Source organism: Labrus bergylta, chromosome 3, assembly GCF_963930695.1.
Source record: "Labrus bergylta chromosome 3, fLabBer1.1, whole genome shotgun sequence".
Classification (NCBI taxonomy): domain Eukaryota; kingdom Metazoa; phylum Chordata; class Actinopteri; order Labriformes; family Labridae; genus Labrus; species Labrus bergylta.
In genome coordinates, this window is record NC_089197.1 from 903331 (window position 1) to 931188 (window position 27858).

A 27858-nucleotide genomic window follows, 5' to 3' on the forward strand; every position below is an offset into this window, starting at 1 on the left:
CGACGCGGGGATGACGACGGAGACGAGTCGGAGAGTTCTGTGAATAAATTAAAAAGTGAGTTTACTTAGCCTATTCGCTAACTAATTAATGTGACACACATGTTAACTGATGCTAGCTACCAAAACAGGTTTTGGCTGTTTGTTGGCGAAAGCAAATTTACAATAATATATAAATTAACATTAGACTCAAGCGGGGGGAAAGCAGGGCTAGCAGATCCCTCAGAACATACTAATAGATGGTTCATAAGTATGCTAGGCTACACTGGCGGGCAGAATGTCAGCCAAGATGGGATTGATAACGGTTTAAGTTTAAATTTCCATAAAAAGCTCCAGTGTCGATATTATCGTTTGGTGTCCGTAGCATAGGGTAAGTGGTGGTCATTAACAAGGATTTTATGGTAGCACATGTGATTATGATTTCAAAAAATAAACCCTTAATAAATACATCTGCTGGTTCTGAATTATGTTTGAGAAGCGATCTTATTATGAATTTGCATTTAGTAACCATAGTAATATACATATGTATGCCTGTCAGCACATATTTCTGAAATGGGTCATAGGGTGTTAACTTTTGCGCATTTGTCTGTTTACTTCATGTACAACTTGAGGTACCATATCAGGTCATGTCAAATAATATGTGGGACAGTGATTCCACAGAAATAATACATTTTTGTTATGCCTACCTGTAAGTCAAAATTCGTAACATTCACATGATTTGCTGTGTAACAATAATAATAATGTTTATGACCATTTTTTTCTTTGAGCTCTTTTTCTTACACAAAAATCATAAATTAGACATCTGAAGCTGCATAAACTACTTACTGTAACCAGAATTTCCCTACGTGGGTCCAAATGACCTTTTCAGTCACTAAAACTTCACGATTTAGTCTCCTCCTTGTTCATTTACAAAAACGTTTTCCTTGGTCCTGACAAAATGAACCAAACTACATGTGGCGCCTTTCTGTAAGAATGAAGCCAATGAGAGGCTGAGGTTGGGCCTATTGCCTTGTCTGACGCGTTTACAAAAGAATCACTGTGATGTGAAAAACAAGTTTGATTTTTTTAATTATGAAAAAAGATAATCAGTTTATGTCAACATGCATTAACTCATAATCAAAGTAATCACAGTTAGCCAAAAACAATAGCGATCAACAAAAAATACGGCAGCCCAGCTCACCCTGTGTCTTCTGAAAACAAAAGGTGAACAGGTGAGTCAAATCAAAACAATAGCTCTACCTACAATAAATGACATAATAATCAGTGACCCAAAACAGCAAAAATTCAATAAAATAGTAACTTCAAATAAACTTAAATGTATCCATGGCTCCAACGCTACGGGTGTGGTAACACCCTGGCAAAGCTGGCAAAACAAACCAAGGTTGTGGTTTGAAGTCTGTTAAGTTACTTGATTTCAATCTTAAGTTATCAAGAAATGTTTATTTTATTCATGCATATAATAGACGCAGGTCAGGGTGGGCAAAATAAATAAAAATTCACTGGAATGGCTAACATATCTATTTCATACCTTTGTAGTAAAACAAGTTTTTTGATGCATCTAGGGGTAGCATAAATAACCTAATCAAACTGACATTTTACCAGAATTAGATTTGAAGTAAAATATTGAGAATAACTGTCTCTCTCTGAGATTTATAACCTGGCAGATGCAGAATATTGAAGTTGCTTTATAAACAGATTTTTATTGCTTCTATGAGAGTGAGTGTGTCTAGTTGACACTCAAAGATTTGTTGATTAAATTGTTCAATGCAATAAAAAACCTGTAAACTCTGCCTCAAAGCTTTGACCCATCTACTCTACTCACATGAATATTTTATCTGTCATATTATATTTTGCAGCCGGTAACATGGAAAGTCTCAAGCCTGGAAAAGAGCAGAATATCTGGAAAGAAAAGGCTGAGATGCTGCAGTCCCATGTTGCTGAACTGGAGGCAGAAAACAAATCACTTCAGCAGCAACTGCAGGAGAAGTCTGCAGCAGAGCCAGGTCCGTAAAGGTGTAGCAGAGCTTTACATGGTATGTAAAGTGAAATGAAATCATCTTCATGAAATCATCAGGGCACGTCAGGATATGGGATAGTTTTAGTTCGTCCAGGGCTGCAGCGCTAAGACGCCTACTTCACGAGCAGGACACATATTACTGCTACTGTTTTAAACACACCTGTTATGCCCAAACTGTTGGAAATATCTTTCCAAACTAGAGCTCTCTCCCCGATGTCCCGGTCGGTCTTTAAACTAGAGCTCAGTAAAGTGAAGACACCATTTATTGTGATCTGAGCTACCCTCCTATTGGACTCACAGAGGTGACGTCAGGGAGCACTGCGCTCAAGTAGAAAATGTTTTAACTTCTTGCTGCGCGGAGATACACAATACACAATACACAGTGAATGGGCTTGACAGTGGCGCAGTGCCCACCGTGTCAGAAGTTGGCAATTTGTAGCACAGACCATAAAAAATGTCTTCTTCTGTTTTTCACAGATAGGAACATGGAGATAGGAACTGACACTGGATATGTGGCCATCACCAGCACTGAATCGAGCACCAACTCCAGCACTGACAGCTCTAACAGTGACTCCAGCAGTGATTTGCACTCAAGCTCTACCTCCTCTGAAGAGAAAAAGAAGAAAAGGAAGAAGTATAAAAAGAAAAACAAGAACAGAAGCAAAAAATCAAGCAAAAAGTTGAAGAGGTCAAAGGGCAAAGGAGAGCGAGGTACCAATGTATTTTTTATCGGCTCACACTGAAATTGCGTAACATTCGTACATGTCTATTGACAGAGGAAGATCTCTGTCTTATGTCTCTCTCCTTTAAAATTCAGACTCGTGGGGGTAGGGGGTCCCCTGAAGAATTACCTTCTTGCACATGCTTCCTCAGTTCTTTAAAATAACATCACATAGCATGGCTTGAAGCAACTAAAGCAGACAATATGGTGAGACCAGATTTTTATTTTCACCCAAACATGCACTGAATAAGATAGCTACCAAAAGTGCAAATACACCTACATTAGCTTGTTTTAGGCCTTTAGAAGCCACACAGAAATGTAAATTTCAAAAAGCTAACTTTTAGGTTCCTCTCTGACAACATTGGATTTATTTTAAAAATACATTGAACGTGATCAAACAAAATTTAAGATTAAGGAGTTGGGGGGGTGATATATCCAAATGTAATATATGGTCATTTGTACCCAGTTTCCTAAATATGGGACACTGTAAAATGTGTTTTGGTGCATCTCATTTACAGGATAAAGGCCCAGTCACAGTATTTTTACATCTCAATGGGTGCATCTGAAATTGCTAAGTGCCTACACAATCTGACTGTAGACAGCTCCTTCTCTCTGTGCTGTATCCTGTTAGGACCTACTATTCAGTAGGCGCGCACAGTAGGCCGATATTTGTTCCTACTTTGTTTGATTCATTCAGTTTGGAAGTGGCGCCATTAGCCTGTCTCATGTTATTGACACTCCAACTCAGATGTGATTTGCACGATGGCTCAGTAAATAATACAAAACTTCACATTGCATGAAAACAATTTAACAACTTAACATTTGAAAGGCTCGTACCAGAACTGGCCGAATACATCCTCGTTTGTTTTATTTTGGAGGCGCACGTAAAGAGATGTTTTACGTTTAGTTTTGCACAGCATTGTGGGTGTTTAAATACAATTAATTTCCTGAAAAGAAGCATCCGAACCATTCTGCACAAAACCAGTCTGCTGACACCCCCTACTGAAAAGTCTGCACTCGATACTGAACTGTGGCTTTTAGGAAAGGGCTCAAATCTACATTCTCTCTTCCTGCAAAACATATTCAATTATCTGATGACTCATCAGCGTTTACTTATTTCGACCAATAAAAAAAAGATTAAATCAAATTCATCCCAAACGTCATGTCAAATAGAGACAAACCTTACACCTACAGTGGAGTCTACACCCACACATTGTTGCTATTGGTTAAAGCTGCCATTCCGTCCCTTCAAAGTGTACCAAAGTTGAACTTTGGGCCATTACCCTGCAACTAATATACACTACAACAATCTTTAGGGAGCAATAACCTTTTTTCAAATGAATGTTTTACAGTTGTAATTTGTTTTTGTTTTTTCAGTGTCAACCATCACCGATGTTTTGAGGCGATATCGGCATGTCCTCAAACTCATCAAAGGAGGCCTCAAGATGACAAAAGCTTTTAAGAAGGCACATGTATCTAGAAATGCTGTCAAGGACACAGCAGCAATTGCTGAGATATACATGGTAGACAAAAGTGTACTTGAGCAGTTAAGGAGCAAAAACATACACTTTTAAAACTGGCAAAACTTTGTGAAAAAAAGATTGTTGGTAAACTGGCAGAGAAAATAATGAAAATGAAAAGAAAAAAGCAGCTCATCCCCTTTTCTGTCAAAAAGGACTGAATGAGGGCAAGATTCACCCCCACCCCGCCGCTGTAAATATTACGTTCGCTTGCCTGGGAGCTGGAGTCTGATGTCACTTTCCTGCGCCGTCCACTTTGCCATTTAATTTTCGAGTTGGTTTGAATTATGATCACTTTTTAGCACGACAAGTTTGAAAACAAAAAGCCAAAGACCTTTTCGTTTTCATTTGAATGATGTCATACAATATGCATACATAGAGAGTAAAAGTATAATGCAAACGGATGACTGAATATTAATTTTAAATATAGGTCAAATAATGCACCTATAATCTGAAAATTAAAACGTGTTTCTGTTCCTGTATTTTCATTTTAAAATTAGATTTTTCATTTGAATTATGATACAGATGTAGCGGGGCATTTTTTGAAAATGATAAAGCAAATGTAATTTTCTTCCTCATTTTAATTTAGTCAAAGAATGTGCGTTTTTGAAGTTGAAAACTAAAATTAATCATCATTTTATTTTTGAGTCAAATAATCACCCATATTCTGAAAATTAAAAAGCATTTCTGTTAATGCATTTGAATTTTCAAATTAGCTTTATCATTTGAATTTTGATCACTAATCGCTTCCACAACCATGAGCTGGCCATCCCTGCATTGTTATTTCGTACACTTTTGACAATGTGGGGTCATTCCTGGTGTGTTTCTGTATGTCAGAATTTGTCACTGGCAGCTGATCCACCACGTCTGTGTCGCAGGCTTTTGGGGGGCTACCAGGTTTCTGAGCAGGCTATATGTTCTAACACCTATAAGGCTAAGGAGTGTTGGAACTTTCTTTTCATCCTCCACATCATTTGCAGTGAAGTAAAGTTCGACCCTTTCAATATATGACTCCCAGTCTTCATTTGCACTGACAAACTCCTCTATTTTGCCAACAATTGACATGCTCGCATTTTGTCCACCTTATCCGCACTTTGAAGTTACCGTAGCCGTTAGCCTGGTTTAGCTCGTCACTCACGAGTCCTTTTCTTGCTCTTTTTCCTCCCTCAACTGTCAGTGCAGCTGGGATCATTCACTTGCATCTCGGTTCGTGCTCGTCGTCAATTTGTTGTGTCTGTAACAACTTTAAAATAAATAAGACGGAGCTTCAACTTAGTATGACGCTTTACTGATGAACAGCAGGTTGCAAGAAGTCCAGCAACACATATCACTGCGCCAACGTAATTAACTATGAAGTGCGCTGTAAGGCACAAGAGTGCTAAGTGATATAACTCCGCAAGTATAAATAGTCCATACACTACAATAATTGGATTTGGTTTGAGAAATTGAGTCCTTGTAGTGTAGTATATGGGTTTTGTGCATTTCCTTATGTATAGAGAGACCTTTTTTTTGTAGAGTTGCTCAAGTTGTCGACCTTTAGTTTTCATTGTCCGGAGCTCAGGGGTATACGAGTTGAGGAGAAGGAAACAGACTGTGTTTTCACTGGGGCAAGAGCGTTGAGAATGTTGTTTAATCCATTATTATAAAGTGCTACTAGTTCATCAGGGTTGAAAGATAGTCCGGGATCAGAATATTGTCAATATTGGAGCGGAGAGTATCTGCGTTGATGTCCTTTATATTCCAAAATGAGATGAGACGTAGAGACTTGATTGCAGAGAGGCAAAGTGCAGCATTGAATGAAAGGAGGAAATGGTCAGTTACATGGTGGAGTTCATCAGCTGTGCAGTTGGAGGGGGTGAGACCAGAACAACAGATTAAGTCCAGAGTATGACCTTTTGTGTGTCGGAAAATTTATGTATTGATGGAATCCAAAACTCTCCAGGCATGATGAAAAGTCTCTGGTAAGAGGCAGATTGCTATTGTCCATAAGTCCCCCAGCAATATTACATTTGGTGAAAGAATAGATAAATGGGTGAGTAGAGTGGCAAAGTCATTTAAGAAGTCACTGTGTGGCTTAGGGGGGCGGTAGAGTGTAGCAACAATGGTGGGAGTGGGTCCAGGCAGCTTAACTACAACACATTCAAATGAACTGAAGGCAGGGCGGTTGAGGCTCAGGCAGGTGCCAGCGAAACCAACGAAGTTCAGCGGCTGTATACCGAAGTATACCTGCCACAGGGTGATGGCAAAACGAAGTGCAGACCAGATGTAAAACTTTCTGGCCCACATAGCGACTGCAACGGCCAGGTGGATCAGCGAAGCCGGGTGCTGCATTGCAATGGGTAGGCTACAGTTGGCCCGCTCGCACACAAAACGAGCAAAACACAGGAGCAACAACTGAATCGGTGTTTATGCGAAGATAGGTTAATGCTCTAACTCCCATAAAAGTGAAATTACGCAGTCCATTCAGGCCATAAAACCAAACAAAATACTTAAAAATAACCGGTGAGCAGCGGCAGCAAGACGCGCCAGTGTCCACTCAACCGGATGTCATTAGGTTTTCTTTACCAAAGAGACTTTAGGCAGTCGACACAAAATAACATAAGTAGAAGTCTTTCTCACTCTACATCAGTTTATTTATTACAAGGTTACACATGAGCTGTCTGAAGAACTTGTGCTACCCAACACAGAGGCATCCAAGGAAACAGAGTGACAGAAAGAAGAGAAGATATCAGGAGAGAAGAAGAATCCTTACACTGTAACTGTTTCATATAAACACTTTAAATTCAAACGTCATAGCTGATCCCAACTTACTGGTTCATATGTCAGCAACAAAACATCAATGTCAAAAAAGTACAGGCAGGTGAATAGAATTGTCTTATATCCCATTTCTAGTTTTCCGACTACTCAAAGCGCTTTTACACCACATGTCACACCCACCCATTCACACCCTTTCACACACTGCAGCGGGAGCATGTTGCCCAGCTGGGGATTGAACCCTTGACCTTCTGGTTGGGAGGCGACAACTCTACCAACTAAGCCACAGCTCCCCTAATGTGCTAATGTTTTTGCTCCCCTTGGACGGAGCCAGAGTGGCTGAGCGACTGACCAATTACGGCAGAGCCGACAGGCCGACCAATCAGATCAGACTTCGCACACGTGGGCACTCTGAACGTGGGCACTTCACAGCCTTAGAGAGAGAGTCAGAAGCGAGCCGGTGCATGGAGCGGCAGTACATGAAAACATACACTTTTTTCTAACTTTACCTATTGTGAACATACTTTAGTAGGTACTAGGTATTAAATATACGAACCCCAAAAAGGGCATAATATGGGCTCTTTAACGCAGATTCCTTTGGATCAGTTTTACCATTGCACAGGATTAGCATTTCTCTCCTGTGTGAATTGTCATGTGTCTGGTCAGAGTCCCTTTCTGGTTAAACCTTTTACCACACTGAGAGCAACTGTGGGGTTTCTCTCCTTTATGAACTAACAAGTGTCTGGTCAGACTTCCTCTTTGGGTAAAACCTTTACTGCAAACAGAGCAGCTGAAGGGTTTCTCTCCTGTATGAACTAACATGTGACTGGTCAGATTTCCCTTAGAAGTAAACCCTTTGCCACACTCAGAGCAGCTGAAGGGGTTCTCTCCTGTATGAACTAACATGTGTGTGGTCAGACTTCCTCTTTGGTTAAAGCTTTTACTGCAAACAGAGCAGCTGAAGGGTTTCTCTCCTGTATGAATTAACATGTGATACGTCAGACTTAGTCTATGGGTAAAACTTTTACCGCAAACAGAGCAGCTGAAAAGTTTCTCTCCTGTGTGAATCACCATGTGTTTGGTCAGATATCCTTGCTGGTTAAATATTTTACCACACTCAGAGCAGTTGAAGGGTTTCTCTCCTGTGTGAATCTTCATGTGTCTGGTCAGAGTCCCTTTCTGGTTAAACCTTTTACCACATTCTGAGCACCTGTGTGGTCTCTTACCAGTCTTTAGTTTCTTATTTTTTAAGTTTAATTCTGACAGATGTTCTCTTGGCTCTTGCCAATCATCACTGTCATCAGTCTCAGGTCCATAAGAGTCTTCAGTCTCGACCTCAGTCTCTGGTCGTAAACGTCTCTCTGGATCTGAGTCTCTCCCTGGCTCTGCTCCTCCACAGTCCTCTCCATCAACTCCTGTTTCCATCTGTTCAGTTTGTCTCTGATGAGGCTGTGAGGACTGAGGTTTCTCTTCATCATCTTCACTCTTCACAGAAACAGGAGTGAAGGGGAACTTGGTGGTATCAGCCTCCTCCAGTCCTTGAAGCTGTTCTTCCTCCTGACTGATCCACAGTTCCTCATGTTCTTCTTTAATGTGTTGGGGCTTAGTGTCCTCCTGGTCCAGAATGTGGCTCCACTCCTGCTGCTCAGGTGGAAGCTCTTCTTTACTCACCAACAGCTGCTGGACATCTGCAGGACACAGTAAACAAACATTAACGGTACTTAGACTGCTTTTTAAATATTAATAAGGGCTGTCAAATGATTTCATTTTTAAAGGCTGAAAATCAATAGTTCACTTGAATTGATCACATTTTAATCATGTTTGGAATTCACTCATTTTGCATTTAAAAAACGTTGTTAATGCTTTTATTTTGTAATGCCTTAAGCTTAGGTTACTTTACTTCCTTTTTGGATACAAACCTACCTTTATTTTGAAAGAAAATAAGGAACTTGTCTAAGGCTGTGAAGATTGAGGTTTCTCATCATCATTAAGTCCTGGAGAGCGGGCAGCCAAGGTTCGAATCCGACCTGTGGCTCCTTTCCAAAACGGTGAATATGATCAGACAGTATGTTGAACAGAAAGGCTGGCGTTATGTAAATGAGCCATGTGTTGCTGATCACTTCCTGATTATGTCAGATACTACCTCTTCACACACCAAAGTGCTGAGCTAGCTCAATCTTTAGGAAAGAATAAGATATGTGTCCAACAGAGAGTTTTTTTGCAATTAAATTGCAGAAGCAAGCGGAAATTGCAACACTAGTTGCATTTTTTTTAATATAAAAAAATCGAGACTTTTTGTTATTAAACTACGTTCTTACACACACTTTGATGTAGGGATGTAACGATTCACTCAACTCACGATACGATTCACGATACAATTCTTTCACAATTTATTTTACAAATTGAGACTGAAGAAACATTTTGAGATAACTGAAAAAGATTCCTTTAATTTATTCATGAAAACACCATGTGGGGGTGGGGGGGGGTTCATGTGTTTCTTTTAATGACAGCAGTCAAAACAATTATTTCAACTTGTAACGGTCTGTCCAGCTTAGTTTTTGTTCCTGCAACTCCCACTTGTATGTTGTCTGGTTCCCACATTGTCTGGTTACCGAACGGACCCGACAGCTGATGTTTCCGACTTTGGAGAGGAAACGTAGCTGACCTGGAGAATGCCTGTCTGATCATATTTGCACTGATTTCAAGTCGTGTTTTAAATCTACTGCGGTAAATATGATTGTATGATTGAGCACTACATCCCAGCCACCTAAGAAAAATACAAAATAAAGAAAATATAATACATGTTCATGATCGCGCCGAGCTGGATTCGATCTCACTAAAACAAAATTAACCCCTAATCACCTGCGTCCTGCCTTACAGCGTGCACCACCTGAACAGTGACACTTCATCAAATCCATTACGTATTCGTTTATGATGTCAGCCTCCTGGTCACATTTTAGTTTGGCTGCTCCTACAACAACTGGTTACCTCGGTTTATCTTCAAATACCTGCACATATAAAGGTTTTTACCCGAGGCTACAGCCTTACAGACCACAACATAAAGATTCGACTCCAGCTCGACACGATCATGCATACATTTTATTTTATTTTTTCGCAAATGTCGTGTATAGTGCCCACTTATACAATCAGAAGTGGCCGTGGACATTTACATTTGAAAAGCATGGCAATAGAAATGTTCAGGTAGCTTTTCTACGATCAACCCAGCAGTCTCCTGTCATGTGAATCAAACAGTGGCTCAGTGTTTGTTTTGAAATACATCGTCACTGTTTCAAAGTATTTCTTTGTCAAAATGGGTAGTGGTGTAGAGGTCTGTTATGTTGTGGTCTGTAAGGCTGTAGCCTCGGGTAAAAACCTTTATATGTGCAGGTATCTGAAGATAAACCGAGGTAACCAGTTGTTGTAGGAGCAGCCAAACTAAAATGTGACCAGGAGGCTGACATCATAAACGAATACGTAATGGATTTGATAAAGTGTCACTGTTCAGGTGGTGCACGCTGTAAGGCAGGACGCAGGTGATTAGGGGTTAATTTGGTTTTAGTGAGATCGAATCCAGCTCGGCGCGATCATGAACATGTATTATATTTTCTTTATTTTGCATTTTTATTAGGTGGCTGGGATGAAGTGCTCAATCATACAATCATATTTACCGCAGTACATATGAGTTGCGACTTGAAATCAGTTAAATTATAACCTTAATCATTCAGGCATTCGCCAGGTCAGCTACGTTTCCTCTCGGTGATTGTAACATCTGCTGTCGCCATGACAAACCTTTGACGTTTGTAAACAAAGGTAACCAGTTAAACTGAAAACCAGACAACATACAACACCGGCAGAGAGAGAGAGACATGCTCAGAAAAGTCTGAAGTAAGATAAGCGGCCTACTTTATTTTCTGATGGTTCTTAAGGACTTTTTATTATTGTGCACACCCAGGCCTCCGCTGGTGAAAGTGTGCTCACCTGTGTGTGTGCGCGCGCGCGCAAGTGTGTGTGTGTGTGTGTGTGTGTGTGTGTGTGTGACACAGAGAGCAGAGGAGAATTGTAAACGACCATGTAGAGACAGAAATGACATGATGCCGTCGTGTAAAGAAGATAGAATAAACTATCGTTTCTGAAGTGGAGGCTGGCTTGACCGCAGTCTGATGCAGAGGGTGGCCTGAAGTTTGTGTGCCCAAAGATACAACTGAATAGCATATTGTTAAGGTTTCTAAAACGTATCTCCAATAACCAGATCCGTTGCTGGATTCAATAGGTGAAGACTTAAAGAGTCTTTTAGTCCAGTAAACTCAATGATGTTGTTAGCAGGAGCTAGCTGCAGCTAACACTGTGCTGTGTGCGTCTGTGGAAGTTAGCTAAAGGCTCTGCTATCTGAAACATGAGCAGGAAACACGTTTCCAGCAGTGGAAAGAAAACCAACCTGTTCTCTGTAGCTTGATTTCAGGAGTTAAAATCACATCCAGCAGTTTTCTTTGTCGGTGGAGCTCCTCTTCGTATCCACTTGTTGTTCTTTCTTCTGTTATATCTCTGATAACCGCAGCGAGCAGCCGTCGACTGAATAACTCTTTAAGATCCTTAAACCCGGCCATCTTACACACATCCAAGAGTCACAGAGGGGAAACTCAACTCAGCGCTGACGTCTTTACAACTTTACTCTGATCATCTACTGTTACGTTAGCACCCTAACGATCATTAATAAACACACGGAGAATCACGTGTCTGCTCAGCAGGAGCGTTTACTCACAACTTGTGTTACACACTCAATGGTCCGGGTGGAAACAACCCGCTTTAGTTCCCTTTACAGAACATCTACAACGTTAACACAGACACACGCGCTAAGAAACAACCGGAAATAAACGCAATATCCTTTATTTCTTCTTCTGACTTCCGGTAAGATGGCGGACCGGGTGCAGCGTATTTTCTGAGCTCCGTCTGCTTGTCCCAATTTTACACATACTTTAAAATCCACCTCAATTCTATGTGATCGTATGAATCTCTAATACATCATACCGACGCTTTAACCTTACAGTGCTCCGGAAATTGCAGCATGAAGACGAACAAGAAGCTCTCTTCAGCCCGCAGTAGCTCGGAGATTTACGGCCATGATGATGCTAAGATGGAGGTCTCTACCGAGAGCTCCAAAAGAAAAGAGCCTTTCTCTCCAGCGAAGAACCCACCAGCAACTAAAAAGAAGGACACTGGGTCAGAGGAAGGTAGGGAAGGAATGAACGAAGTCCTGAACACTATAAACCAGCTAACTGGAACAGTGGACACTCTAGGTACAGATACAGCAACACTCAGTGATGCTAGCTAACATAGCTAAAGTAGTTGAGTTCAATGCTGCAGAAATAAAGGACTACTCAGAGTAAACAAGAAGCGAGTCGTGCGGACCCATGTGACACTGGACTAAAGGAAAACCCTTCAAAATAAAAGCAGGACAAAAGACTACATAGATAGCGATACTAGACCATAGACTGTAAAAAGAATGGACGGTCCCCGGTGTAGTGAAGCTTTTATTTGTAGAGCTCCCCCTACTGACTGGCTGCAGTATAGGTCATAAGCCCCGCCTCCTCAATGATAACAGACGGGATGTGGGTCAAACTGTAAAGTTAAAATACTCGTCATATCATTTTTTTCCAAACCTAAACTCTGCTGTGATCATGAGTTATTATCATCCTACATTGTGTTCAAGTGCTCATTTTTCTGTGAACTTTGTTTTAAATAAGTTATTTGAGATTGAAAAACTGGATTTTACGTCATATTTGACGATGATTGACAGCCGCCGATCTTGCGTAGCTCTCTTTGTGAATAACAAAAGTTCCGTAGTGAAGGAAAGCCGAGACGCCGTTGAACTTTTCCACTCCGTGTTTGTCTCTCCTGGACTGACTGAAGGAGTTGTTCTGCTGTAAACACATCTAACCAACCTGTGGGATTGAAGGATATCTGCATTAACTTGGTAAGTTGAAATGTTTAATGTGCTGTTCGGGGGTAATGTCGTTAGCTAGCTAGCTAACACTGAAGTAGGCTAACGGAGCTAACGTTTTACGGTGTCAGTAATATGTTACTGATAGCTGGCTGTGACGGACATTATTTCTCTTTTTATTTCCGTAAAGAATCGGGGGGGAATCCTGAAACTATGCTGGCACTGAACTTTTCCGTTCAGTTTTTTCGTCTTTTTTGAGCTGGAAAAATGAGTTGTTCTGCAGTAAACTGTTCTAACCGACCTGTGGGAGATAAGGGATCTTTGCAGTTTTTTCGGTAAGTAAAAAAGTGATTTATGTGTCATTGGTTGGTTAAAGTCGTTATCTAGCTAGCTAACACATGAGCAGTCTAAGGTTAGCTGAAATGTTGTAAAGCTAGGTTACTTATCCGGCATGATTTATCTTTTTATTTTATTTTTTAAATTGAGCAAACGTAATAACTGACATGCTATGTTTCTTGATATTGTTATGTCGTTATTGTGATTGAAATTGAAATTGTATTTAAAACCAAGAATCGTAATATAAAATCCGCTCATAGATGCGGTTCATTGACTGTACAGTTATTTTACAGCAAAAATAAAAACGTCTGGTAAAGTCTCAAAAAAGTATCTAGGTCAAAAACAAAGTCACATAATTGTAATCTGGCCTGCATCATTACTAATGTGAACATGTTTACAGTCTGAGTGATAAGTGGACTAAACCGAGAGGAACAGGTTTTACTTTCACCGTGCAGGCTGAAATTCATAGGACTATATACGAGGGGAGAATATTTCTCTATGTGTCCAGATAAAACTAAAGGTAAGCTCTGATTTAATATAACTGTTACTGATTTAAGATCCAGATAAAACTAAAGGTAAGATGTGATTTAATATAACTGTTACTGATTTAAGATCCAGATAAAACTAAAGGTAAGATGTGATTTAATATAACTGTTACTGATTTAAGATCCAGATAAAACTAAGGTAGGATGTGATTTAATATAACTGTTACTGATTTAAGATCCAGATAAAACTAAAGGTAAGATGTGATTTAATATAACTTACTGATTTAAGATCCAGATAAAACTAAAGGTAAGATGTGATTTAATATAACTGTTACTGATTTAAGATCCAGATAAAACTAAAGGTAAGATGTGATTTAATATAACTGTTAGTGATTTAAGATCCAGATAAAACTAAAGGTAAGATGTGATTTAATATAACTGTTACTGATTTAAGATCCAGATAAAACTAAAGGTAAGATGTGATTTAATATAACTGTTACTGATTTAAGATCCAGATAAAACTAAAGGTAAGATGTGATTTAATATAACTGTTACTGATTTAAGAGACTAACCGAAATGAGAACGCAAACATCAACAACCGGCGGTGTGTAATATGTAATATTAACCGAGCATCATGCTGCTTAAACTGATAAATATTCTGCATTGTCTTCCACACACGACCAATTCAACAGTCACAAGTTGATCATATTGTAAATTTAATGACGCTTATTGAGAAATTGCACTAAAAATTGACAAACATTGCAGTGATTGTGACTTTATCTGTATTTAACACCTTTTGAAAGGAAGGTGCTAATCCAGGAGACCAGTGTTACACACAACAGGCTGCTGTTAAGTTCGTTAGGAAGAGACAGAGGCACAACAAAAGAATGTGTGGCGTTTTTCCCCACTCATGTTAATATGTTTTAAATGTCATGCATTTATTTTTGATTTCGCTTCAATAATCGTTAACGAAGAGAAACACCAGGATTAAACTACAGGCTGTTGTTGCCTTTTTATATCCAAAGAAAACTGAACATTCACAGCCTCTGTATTCAAAAGAATTTCAACATTGATATTTATGTCGTCCTATTTCCCTCTTTTCACCAACATTATATTTTAAACAGGGATTTCCTTTTTCTCTGGTCCCTCGTCTCTCCTCCAGCTCGCTGTAGGACGCTTTGATTGGGGGAACTCACCAATAAAATACTATTTTATATACATACAGCATGTTGATGAAATATTGAATTATTATTTTGCAACAGACTTAGACTTTTTAGACTTTATTGTCATGGGGAAATTATTTTTCACAGCACTGTTATGGTCAACACAGACAATTTCCACCAATGAACATACATTATACAGTATAACACAAACAGAGTTAGACAATAATTAACACAATAGTTTTCATTTAAACCCCTTATGTAACCAAGCTGTCTAAATTACTGTTAAGGAAATATGGCTGACAAAATGATTCATACTTTGCATTGCACACAGTACATCATTTTATAAATAATATGAAGCTCTATTATTATATTTTTGCACAGTTTTCCTTTAGGTGGTGGTGACACAGGCAGACTGGAGCAGTGGGTGGTGAACATGAGACAGAAGGACTGGAGACCTACACCATCATCTCGTCTTTGCAGTGTTCATTTTGAAGAGCATGCCTTCACCATGGACTCAAAGGTTAGATAATTAATTACATAAAGAAGTGACTTGTATTTTCATTGCTGTCATGTTTGTGGATACATGAATGTGATTTTGGGAAATGATTTATTTCTTACTGTCTGTAGGGAAATCGTTACCGACCACAGCTGTCCCTATTCTGTTTCCAAGTCATCATTTGAGGACTTCTGGTGCAAAACGCAGGATTTTGGATAGTTGTGACACCAAGATAAATCCCCTGTCATTTTCAAATAGCAGGTTTTCTGGTGACAATAAAGAGGATTCAATAGTGGACCAATGCTACATCAGCTTCTGCTGCCGATTAAGAAGAAGATTTACTTTATTGAAATTTCAGTTTTTACACTCTGTAGTCATGCAACACACACATGCACACAAACAGGATCATATGGACATGCACTAATGGAGAGATGGAGCTGCCCACAGTGGGGAGGGGGCACCTTGGCTTGGTGCTCAGAAGGTGATCTGGCACCTCTCCAGCAACTTCCAAACTTGGTCTGCACCGGGACTTGAACCGGTGACCCTCCGGTTCCCAACCCAAGTCCCTACAGACTGAGCTACTGTCAGGCTGACACTGCTGTAACAGTGGATAGAAATATAGAAGATCATAGTTACACTGTTTAAGTTTCACAGTTGTACTGTGAGTATCGAAATAATAACTCAACAGGAGACACTGTGGTGCAGTGTACTTCTCTCATTTGTTATCTGCAGCTGCAGTATCTTGTTTTACCACTTCAACTTCATCATCACACCTCATTATATTGGACCGCCTGCACTTGACGCTTTTGTGAATAAGAATGGTCAAAAGACGTTTCACACACTCCCTTTCTGTGACACGCTGAGAGCCTGAAGCAGAACGCCTGAGTTAACAGACAAAGTTCATAATCAGCTCATGCTATCAGATATCTTTATCTGCAGCTTCTGGCTTTGCTGAACCAGCTTTCTCAAAGAAAACCTGGATATGTTGAACTTGCTTCAGATACAACAAATGATCAATTTACTGATCAATAACCTAAACAGCCAAATACCGCCACCTAGTGTTTAAAGTGAGATTTGTCTAAACTAAATGTGTTGATGTGTTTGCACTTCAGAAATAAAAAAAAAATCCATGGCTAACAAAAACCAGTATAAACCGGTTCTGCTCATCTGTCTGTCCCTGTCCATAGGCTCACTGACTTGAAGAGAGAGGACACTTGGCTTCAATGTACGAGACACACAAGTCCCAGATTGAATCACTCTATCAGGTAAAGAGCTGTCTCACTTTAAAGTGATATAAGAAGGTGGAGTATTACAGAATCATACTAAGTAAGCCACAGTCCGTCTAACACTGAGTTAATATAAACTCTATATATATTAAAATATACAAGTTTCTGATTTCTGCCTCTCAGGTTGATTCTGCTGTTTCAGTTTTCACCTGTTAGCTCACATCCCTGGCTACTGCTGAGTCACAGGCAAAAGTTAATTATTGTAACCCTGTTTATGTCGTGATTATATGAGAATATTTAACATTAGTTTAATTCATCACGCTGGCCCATGTGATGACAGTTTAAAATAATCTTCAATAGAAAGTGGCAGGAACACTTTTGTCTTAAAACATAAATTCATAAAGCTGATCATATTATTGGATTCATCATGTCTTATTATATATTTTGGTTTTCCTCTTTAATAGTTCTCCTGTCTTTAAAGCAAACTTTAGAACCTGAAGTTTAGCAGAACCTGAGGACAGATCTGATTTCAGGTCTGAGGCATAAACATCACAGTAAAATTCATTATACATTACATTAAACTCCATGATTACTTTTCTTTATTACAGAAGATGCTCTCAGATTCAGATCCATCAGCAACCCCTGACAACATGGAGGACTCGTCCCCTGAGCGTTTCCTGTCGTCTCTCGATGGAGTTCTTCTCTTCAGTTATTAACTCTTGAAAACAGCAGCACAACATGCCAGACTGTTTGACAAGTCTGTGATTTAATAAATTGAAATGGAATCTCATGCGTATCTTGCAATGCTTATTGGCTTTAAATGTTTAATATTAAATAAGTTTGAAGGCCATTTATCTCAGATGAGACTGGCTGTGACAAGCTGATCTCGTCTGTTAGCTTTGCTGTTGTCTTAGCTGTTGTTGGTCAAGAATGTCAGTTCAAGGCCTTTTCAAATGTGAGCTATAAACTGCTAAATCATTTTACTGTGACCAACACGTTGTTGTACTCCAGTTAATCAGAAACAGTCATATCAGATTTTTAAAAAGTTTATTTAAACATTTTATGAAAAGAAATCTTCAATAAACAACCCCTGGCTTCATTAACCATGTGGAAAATAAGTAAGGGAGACCATCAGGTCCAATTGCTGGGACATAGGAGAAAGTATAAAAAATAATTTAACAAAGAAATCCAAACAAAAATCAAAAAGTAAAGAGATCCTGGATGATTGTTTGACTGTTAAAATATGATGGAAAAGCAAACCCAACACAACCCTCCAGCATCTGGCCTTTCAAACACAGGGCAACATCATGTTAAGAAAAATAAATTAAATATTGACCTGGATCTCTGTGTTTTATCTGAGGATGACTATGGTAGCCTTTTCACTGTTCACTGTCACAAAGCACCAGACTCTGTCCACCTTCTTCCACCACACATGATTAAAATGTGATCAATTCTAGTGAACTATTGATTTTCAGCCTTTAAAAATGAATTTGACAGCCCTTATTAATATTTAAAAAGCAGTCTAAGTACCGTTAATGTTTGTTTACTGTGTCCTGCAGATGTCCAGCAGCTGTTGGTGAGTAAAGAAGAGCTTCCACCTGAGCAGCAGGAGTGGAGCCACATTCTGGACCAGGAGGACACTAAGCCCCAACACATTAAAGAAGAACATGAGGAACTGTGGATCAGTCAGGAGGAAGAACAGCTTCAAGGACTAGAGGAGGCTGATACAGCCAAGTTCCCCTTCACTCCTGTCTCTCTGAAGAGTGAAGATGATGAAGAGAAACCTCAGTCCTCACAGCTTCATCAGAGACAAATTGAACAGATGGAAACAGGAGTTGATGGAGAGGACTGTGGAGGAGCAGAACCAGAGAGGGACTTGGATCCAGAGAGATGTTTACAACCAGAGACTGAGGTCGAGACTGAAGACTCTGATGAACCTGAGACTGATGACAGTGATGATTGGAAAGAGACAGGAGAACATCTGTCAGAATTAAACTTGAAAAATAAGAAACTAAAGACTGGTAAGAGACCACACAGCTGCTCGGAGTGCGGTAAAAGATTTAACCAAAAAGGGAATCTGACCAGGCACATATTAGTTCATATAGGAGAGAAACCCTTCAGCTGCCCTGTTTGCAGCAAAAGTTTTCACAATAGAGTAAGTCTGAACAAACACATGATGATTCACACAGGAGAGAAACCCTTCAGCTGCTCTGTTTGCAGTAAAAGTTTTACCCATAGACAAAGTCTGACGTATCACATGTTAGTTCATAGAAGAGAGAAATCTTTCAGCTGCTCTGTTTGCAGTAAAAGCTTTACCCAAAGAGGACATCTGACCACACACATGTTAGTTCATACAGCAGAGAAACCCTACAGCTGCTCTGTTTGCAGTAAATGTTTTAACCACAGAGGAAATCTAACCAAACACATGTTAGTTCATACAGGAGAGAAAGCTTTCAGCTGCTCTGTTTGCAGTAAAAGCTTTACCCAAAGAGGACATCTGACCACACACATGTTAGTTCATACAGCAGAGAAACCCTTCAGCTGCTCTGTTTGCAGTAAATGTTTTACCCAAAGAGGTAGTCTTACCACACACATGTCAGTTCATACAGGAGAGAAACCCTTCAGCTGCTCTGAGTGTGGTAAAAGGTTTAGTTCTAAGAGAAATCTGACCAGACACATGACGAGTCACACAGGAGAGAAACCCTTCAGTTGCTCTCAGTGTGAGAAACGTTTTACCAAAAAAGTGTCTCTGACCAGACACATGTTAGTTCATACAGGAGAGAAACTTTTCAGCTGCTTTGAGTGTGGTCGAAGGTTTAGTTCTAAGGGACATCTGACCAGACACATGATGATTCACACTGGAGAGAAATGCTAATCCTTTGCAATGGTAAAACTGATCCAAAGGATTCCAAGTTAACAACATCACTTGTGTATTCATAAGTATGTATTGACTAACAGATGTATAACTGTTGTTATAAAGGGATATAAGACAATTATAATCACAGGAATCTGTCTGTACTTTTTTGACATTGATTTTTTGTTGCTGACATATGAACCAGTCAGTTGGGATCAGCTATGACGTTTGAATTTAAAGTGTTTATATTGTTAAAAGATCAGAAAGAGTTATGCAATTGTTGAATTTGTTTTTATCATATATTTACTTTTTCTTTTATTATCATTTAATCCATTCATCATTTACTTTTTCTTTCATTATCATTTAATCAATTTATCATTTGCATCATATATTTACTTTTTCTTTTGTTATCACTTAATCTTTTCATCATTTCCATTCATATGTCATATAGTTGCTACGACTTTTGGCTTTTATATTTCCTTTCAATCCCACACACACCTGCGGTGCCTACGCACCTGTGAGGTCAGGATAAGTGTGCCATACTTTGAGCAAAACCACATACGAGCTCGTAGGTGTATAGCATTTCTGCATATCTGCCTGGTTCACGGTCTTCAAGCTAAAACCACATATGAACTTAGTATCACCTGTGTTACCTTATTTGCTTTGACATCAAAACCACATATGAACTTGGTTGAACTTGGTATCAGCTGTGGATGTATCTCGTTTCTCTGAATATGCATTGTTGAGGTTTTACAGAATCTTGGAAAAAAGAGACCGTCTGGCTATAAAAACGCTGTGGAAAAGATCGGGGTTCTTTTTTACTTTTCTAAAGGACTCCACGTCACTTTGACTTTTGAATCCCCATTTTGGGACTTAGTCTCTGAGACCAAGATCTTTTAAAACCTTAAGTGTCTACACTCTCGGGTTTAGACTTTGGTCTTTGTGTTTTGCTTTTCTTTTTACATTTTTATATTCTGAGCAGTCATACCACGGTCATATACTGACTTTTACTACACACCTCATACAGACCTAACATCCTAGCGAGGAGAGATTACAGTTATTCCCTCTCTAGAGGGAATCTAGAGTAATCTATAGGGTGTAATAGAGGGGGTAATCTAGAGTCCTATACCAGGGGTTATTTTTGAATCTAATTATTCTAGAAATGAATGTTAGGCTTATAGTCCTAGGGCTGTGATTATAACAAGTCCTCTGTCCTCCAAAGGGTGGATCGTCTCAGACAGATCTCCCTCCAGTGAGGGAGGTGGCCAAGTTTTTTATGGGAGGTCGACAGCCTCGACCAGAAGTGCTAGTCTAGAAAACAGGGCAGAAAGTGTAGACTATATATCTATATATGTTGTTTCCCTCAATAACTGCCGGTCCTAGCAATCCTCAATTGAAAGCTCGTCTGAGGGAACCAACTACACAATTCTGGCTAATTTCAATAAATCACCTCAGTTTGATTTTACTGGTTGAATCTCCTAACTCCTACTCCCAAGGTGGGTCCTTGGTAGTTTAACACGAAAGCACTACATCACCAATCTCGTTCAGGGATCTTGTCTCAATACAATAATCACCTCAAGATCCTGGTCCCTAGCATTCAATTTGTGCCCCACGTTGGGCGCCATGTAGAAACCATCCAGACTAAGCGTACTCTACGGGAGGGCATCTGGGTGATTTAGTTGAGAGTAGGTATATTGCTGCGCATAGTTCGAAAGGGTACCTAGCTTGTTGAAATAAAAGGCTTGGCGAGTAGGAATACTGTCCAAGAGAGGAAGTATTGCCATAAAATACTCCCCCGTCGACACCAGTTGTATCCGCAGAGTAATCTGGAACACAGAGACGGTAAAGTTGAGTTGGCCAGATCCTGCGCACACTGGACCCTTTAAAATAGACGAAGTTAGACAAGGAGATGATCAAGCGAAAGGAATGCTGAATATGATGCAAATCAGAGTGGAGCAGTTAGATTTAAAGGGCCCGTAATATGCTTTTTCTGGTTTTATATGCTCTTTAGTGTGTTTTCCATGTGTCCTGTGCATGTTTAGGCACCTTTATTTGCAAAAATTCAAAGTCTGCGTAAACGCGGCTTCTCCTACATCTGCATCTACATCTGTTAGCTGCAGCATTAGCTGTATGTAACGCTCGGTTCTAGCCCCCCTCAAAATAAATTTACCAGTGTGACGTCTTGTCAGTGTGATATCACTGATCTAAGCCCATTGGCTCGTTGTGGCAAGCCCAGCAGCTCATGTTGCACGGCCATTAACTTCTGTAGCACGCCCACGATATGCCGTAGCCTGCGGTAGCACAGTAGTGCTAAGGTGCTAATGTTTATGCTACCCTCGGACGGAGCCAGTGGTTGCATTCCCAATATGGAACCCAGCAAACGAAAATTTAAAATATGGTGGAGGAGTGGCTGCGGGGCTAAGGACCCTTGCAGGAGAGATAATGCAAACAGAATCAACACAGCTAAGAGAACAAAACTGTCAGCCTTTTCCTGTTAATCAAGTTATAGTTACTAGGCGGAGCGAAAACCCCTAAATTAAAGGCATCCTGCATGTGGTGTTAAAACCACAAACACAGACAGCCACATGAAGCCAGGTGCATATGATGCGGCCATGTGGGAAGCAAGAAACAGAGCATTACAATCAGAACCTAACTATTTTTTCTTTACTCCCTTTGGATGTGGCATATTTGGGTATTCATCGGCTGCATCACTTGAGGCTTTCTGCCAGGCTTGGCAGACCTGCACAAAAGTTTTGTTCTAGGCTGGGGGTGGAGTCCATGGGTGGAGATACCATGGTAGGGGAGGGTATTGTTTTAGCAGAATCCCACAGTGAAATTACAACGATGCAGACCACAAACAAAGGACTGGATGGGTTTATTTCACATTTTGTGGATCAGTAGACACTCAGGTTACCCAGATATATGTTCAGAAACACTGTACAAGTGGATTTTTCATCATATGGCCCCTTTAATGTTGTATAATAAGGTATGGGAGGAAGATTGGTTGCCAGTTAGCTGGAAGGAGGCAGTGATTGTTCCCTTAAGGAAACCAGGAAAAGATCCAAGCACTGCAGCTAACTACAGGCCAATCACCTTAACGTCACATATTTGTAAAGTGATGGAGCGCATGGTAAATGGCCCATGGCGTGATGAAGTTTCACGAGTATTTTTATGGTCAAAAGTTTACTTTGATAACAGACCACAAACCGTTACTTAAGATCTTAGGTCCAAAAATGGGGGTACCTCCCTTAGCTGCTGCTAGGATTCAAAGATGGTTTCTGATTTTAGCAGCGTATACCTATGAAATCCAGTACAAGCTATCGGAGCAGCACAGAAATGCTGATGCATTATCTAGACTCCCTGTGCCCAATGACAGTTTTCCAAAACCGAATCCAGTGTTCAGGGTGTCATATTTAGATAGTCTGCCTGTCACAGCAAAAGCTATAGCACTGGAAACGCAGTCAGATCCAGTGCTGGCAAAAGTAAAACAGTATGGTTTGTCAGGGTGGCTAAAACATGTACCAGATGAGGTGCTACAGCCATATGGGAAAGGGAAGTTTGACCTCACATTAGAAGATGACTGTGTTCTCTGGGGTTTCAGGGTGGTCATTCCAGACAAACTACGGGGCAGGTTATTATCAGAGTTACATGACAGCCATTGGGGTACGGTAAAAATGAAGTCTCACTCCAGAAGTTTGTTTTGGTGGCCAACATTTGATGGGGACATTGAAAATGAGGTGAATCTGTGTGATATTTGTAAGCAGCAGCGTAGCATGCCTGCCACAGCACCTGTATATACATGGAAATGGGTTACAGGTCCATGGGAGAGGATACACCTTGATTTTGCAGAAGTTAAAAAGCAGATGTTTCTAGTTGTTATGGATGCATATGCTCGCTGGCCTGAGATAGGGCACATGCAGACAACCACAGCCAGTAAAACTATGGAGGTTTTGAGAAACCTATTTACCTCGTATGGGTTACCAAAAGAGGATGTAACAGACAATGGACCTCAGTTTACTTCAGGTGAATTTGAGTCATTTCTTAGGCTGAATGCAGTCAAACACATTAAAACTCCAGTTTATCACCCAGCCTCAAATGGGTTGGCAGAACGCCTGGTCTAAAACTTCAAGAAGTCTTTGTCAAAGAACAGAGCAGTTGGTGGCATGTCATTGCAGCATTGTATTGCTAACTTCTTGCTAACTTGTTTAATTACAGGAACATGCCGCATACAACCACCAAGAAAACACCAGCAGAGCTGTTTCTGAAAAGACAGGTCCGTACTAGGTTGTCCCTAGTTAAACCAGAGGGGCCTCAGCTTTTCCAGCCAGCTGGGGTCTCCAAGCCGCCAGACAGCAGGAGGAAACTCCGGTCTTTTTCTGTGGGTCAAGCTGTGCTTGTTAAAAACTACAGGGGAGGGGAGAAGTGGCTGGATGGTGTGATGAAAGATGTTTTGGGCCCCGTTACATATTTAGTTACTGTACAAGGAGCATGTATACATGCAACATTATAGTGTATTTGTGTGTATTTTTGTTACTTGTTAAAGCACTCGATGCTCTTATCAAGTATGAACATGATGAACTCTTTAATATCGGAGCACGGCATCAGGACCTAACTCCCGAAAGCCTGCACTTCATTCTGCCGGAGATCCAGCGTCAGAGAGACCTCGAGGGAGTTATCATCACCCCGCAGAAGAGGCGTCGGAGGCGGCGTAGAGAAAGACGGCAAAAGCGGGGTAAGAGGAGCGGCCTTCAAGCTAGGCTACGAGCTAACCCGCACAGACCTGCACTACCGAGTCTTTTTCTCGCCAACTCCCGATCACTGGTCAACAAGATAGACGAGCTGAGACTGAGGAACACGCGCAACACGAACAGCTGTGTGATGATGATCACGGAGACCTGGCTGAGCAACACCGTTCCGGACGCCGCTATCAAACTAGCAGGCTTCTCCATTCACTGAGCAGACAGGACAACTGCCTCCGGTAAGAGCAAAGGTGGAGGAGTATGCTTATGTTATGTTATGTTAACAACAACTGGTGTACTGCTACGGACATATAAATAGAATAGAAAATAGAAATACTGCTGTCCGGATCTAGAATACATTGCTGTAAAATGCAGGCCATTTTACATGCCCAGAGAGTTCTCTGTTATACTCATCACGGTTGTTTACATACCACCGCTTGCTAATGCTAGCATAGCCCTGGAAGAGCTGCACAACACCATTAACAACCAGCTGAATACACACCGGAAGGGTGTTGTGATAGTTGCAGGAGACTTTAATCACGAAGATCTAAAGACAGTGTTGCCCAAATTCCACAAAAATGTAAATTTCCCGACCAGAGACAAAAACATTCTGGATCAAGTTTACACCAATATCGCTGGAGCCTTTAAAACTGCACCATCTCCACACATCGGACTCTCAGACCACATTTCACTGGTAATGACTCCATTTTACAAACCTCTAATCTGCAGAACGAGACCAACTATTAAAACTGTCCAGGTATGGAGTGAGGAGGCCACCCCTCTCCTGCAGGACTGTTTTGAAAGCACTCACTGGGAAGTGTTTGCATAGGGAGCAGACTTAAAGGAATACACTTCAGCCGTCCTTGCCTACATTCATTCTTGTACAGAAACAGTATTAACCACCAAGACCATCAAAGTGTTTCCGAACCAGAAGCCATGGCTGAACAGTAATGTTCGGTCCTTGCTCAAGGCTTTCAGGACTGGAAATAGGCTGGCCTACAAAGGTGCCCGAAAGGATTTAAAAAGGGCAATAAAGAGGCAAAACTCAAGTACAAGCAGCGTATTGAGGAACACTTTGCGCACAACAACAATCCTCGGAATATGTGGAGAGGCATTAAAACCATCACTGACTATAAGGGCAGCAGCCCTCATATCAACCAGGACAGCACACTGCCCGACACCCTGAACAAGTTCTTTGCACGCTTTGAGGAGCAGTACAACAAAGTTGGAGAACAGGCGACCTTGCCCTCAGAGGAGCCAGCACCCACCCTGAAGCTCCATCAGGTGAAATCCAAAAGTCAGCTGTAAAATGCCTCAAGGACTACCATCCAGTTGCCTTAACCCCAATTATCATGAAGTGTTTTGAGAGGATTGTCCTATCTTACATCAGAGACATCATCCCCACAGACCTAGACAGTCATCAGTTTGGCTATCGGGCAAACAGATCCACAGAGGATGCCATCTCTCTCACCCTTCACACAGCCCTGGCTCACCTGGAGCATCCAAACACATATGCCCGGATGCTCTTCATAGACTTTAGCTCCGCCTTTAATACAGTCATCCCTCATAAACTGGTGCACAAACTGGGTAACCTAGGACTATCCACCTCACTATGCTCATGGATATTGGACTTCTTGACCTGCAGACCACAAAACGCCAGAATAGGTGACAACACATCCTCAACTATCACTCTGAACACAGGTGTGCCACAGGGCTGTGTGCTCAGTCCAGCCCTATTTACCCATGACTGCACACCCATTCACTCCTCCAACACTATAGTAAAGTTCGCTGATGACACCACTGTAGTTGGACTTATTACAGACAACCAGGAAGCACACTATAGAGACGAGGTCAAACATCTAGTTGAGTGGTGTTCAGAAAATAATCTGGTTCTCAACACCATGAAAACAAAAGAGATTGCAGACTTTAGAAGAACAAAGAAGACCACAACCCCCCCCCCCCCCCCTGCACATAAACGGTGAGAAGGTGGATATTGTGGAAAACATCAAATTCCTAGGTGTCCACATAACCAAGAAACTCACATGGTCTCTCAACACATCCCACCTGGTAAAGAAGGCTCAACAGAGGCTTTTCTTTCTAAGAAAACTTCGGAAAGCCGGACTATCCTCCCAACTGCTGGTCAACTTCTACAGAAGCACAATAGCAAGCATCCTCTGTCAATGTGTCATTGTGTGGTACGCCAGCTGCACAGCAGAAAACTGCAAGGACTTGACTCAGATTGTAAGAACAGCGCAGAGAAACACAGGAGCTGTGCTTCCAGACCTTGATGCTGTGTATGCTGGCCGCCTACAAAGGAGAGCAACTAACATCACCAAAGACACAACACACCCAGGAAGCAAACTCTTTGTCCCCCTACCTTCTGCAAAGAGGTATCGCACCATTAGAACCAGGACTAATAGACTGAGGAACAGCTTCTTCACCCGAGCTGTAGCGTCCATCACCCCCAAGTCTCGTTGTATCGCATACAATGTCAATAAAGTGTCTTATCTTATCTTATGTGTAAAAAGACATGTAAATCAAATGCTTGATGCAAAGCGAAAGAATGTTACTACAGAACAGACTGTAACAAACACTGAAGGAAGCTGGGAAATGTATCCGGATGATGATGGTAAGGACACTGACATCAATTCAATTCAAAAAACTTTATTTGTCCCCGGGGGGCAATTCATGACATTGTTTCTGTTGTCAGTGAAAAGACACTTGAGAACTCTCAGAGCCCAGAAGAACCTGACGGAGCTCTGGAAAATCCTGTGAACACGCAACTTTTTGAGCGCCCAAAGAGTAATGTGCGCCTTCCTCTACGTTTGGACTTATAGAGGACTCACTAAAATAAATAATGGGTTGTGGTTCAGGATTATGTCCATGCAAACATGATTTCTACACAAGGTTGTTAAGGGATAACATTTTGTGTATGTGTTACGACTTGTGAGTTAATTTGGTGAGGATTTTTTGTTCTTTGGAGAAATGTTCATTTAAATAAATGAGTTTTTATCTACAGGGGAGGAGCTGTGGTGTTTAAACCAGAAAGCTGTGTTATCTGTTCCGCCTGTAGGTGGCGATAAAGTACTGTATGGTGGCGCTATACGCAGTTGTAGAGTGTCTCCTATGCCAGAAGCATGTTGTAGCTGGAACACTGAATAAAAGTTCACAACCTTTCGCTCTACGTCGTTATTCACCTGAGAGATATTACATCCCACTATGTTCTGTTAGACACAACAGGAGCCCTGAGTCTCTCTCTCCCTTGGCAGTCGTTGCAGTATTTTTTGATGTTGAGAAAGCACATGATATTCTTTAGATAGAGGGACCTTTGATTAAGTTACATCTCATGGGAGTCAAGGAAAGGATTTTTAATTGGATAATGGATTTTCTGAACAAGAGATCGATTCAAGTTAAAATAGGTGATGAAATATCTAAAAAGTATATTGTAGAGAATGGAACACCACAGGGAAGTGTGATAAGTCCGATTTTATTTTCAATTATGATAAATGATAGATTTGATAATATCCCAACAGATATAGGAAGATCATTGTTTGCGGATGATGGAGCGTTGTGGAAAAAAGGAAAGAATATACATTTTATTGTAAATAAAAT

At 40.7% G+C, this 27858-nt stretch overlaps 2 protein-coding genes and 1 long non-coding RNA gene across 5 annotated transcripts in view; 1 reads left to right on the forward strand and 2 right to left on the reverse strand.

Moving 5' to 3' along the window:
* LOC136178527 (uncharacterized) overlaps positions 1–27858 on the reverse strand; it is a 142577-nt gene that overhangs the window by 24473 nt on the left and 90246 nt on the right. The window lies entirely within an intron of this gene.
* LOC109996349 (gastrula zinc finger protein XlCGF57.1-like) lies at positions 1049–11708 on the reverse strand. Its single transcript, XM_065952425.1, has 2 exons — positions 11445–11708; positions 1049–8697 (listed from the first exon to the last, which is right to left on the reverse strand). Exons 1-2 carry the CDS (start codon positions 11611–11613, stop codon positions 7634–7636), a joined length of 1233 nt encoding a protein of 410 aa, XP_065808497.1. The 5' UTR covers positions 11614–11708; the 3' UTR covers positions 1049–7633.
* On the forward strand, positions 11897–20313 carry LOC114921116 (gastrula zinc finger protein XlCGF57.1-like). 3 transcript variants are annotated; one of them, XM_065952418.1, is made up of 4 exons: positions 15313–15451; positions 16615–16692; positions 17262–17361; positions 18213–20313. In XM_065952418.1, the coding sequence occupies exons 2-4, from the start codon at positions 16651–16653 to the stop codon at positions 19526–19528; spliced, it is 1458 nt and encodes a 485-aa protein (XP_065808490.1). In that variant the 5' UTR covers positions 15313–15451; positions 16615–16650; the 3' UTR covers positions 19529–20313. The 3 variants fall into 3 exon arrangements, with proteins under 3 accessions (XP_029136332.2, XP_065808490.1, XP_065808491.1); XM_065952419.1 differs by lacking the exon at positions 15313–15451 and having other exon boundaries at positions 16644–16692; positions 17262–17410; XM_029280499.2 differs by lacking the exons at positions 15313–15451; positions 16615–16692; positions 17262–17361 and adding an exon at positions 11897–12237.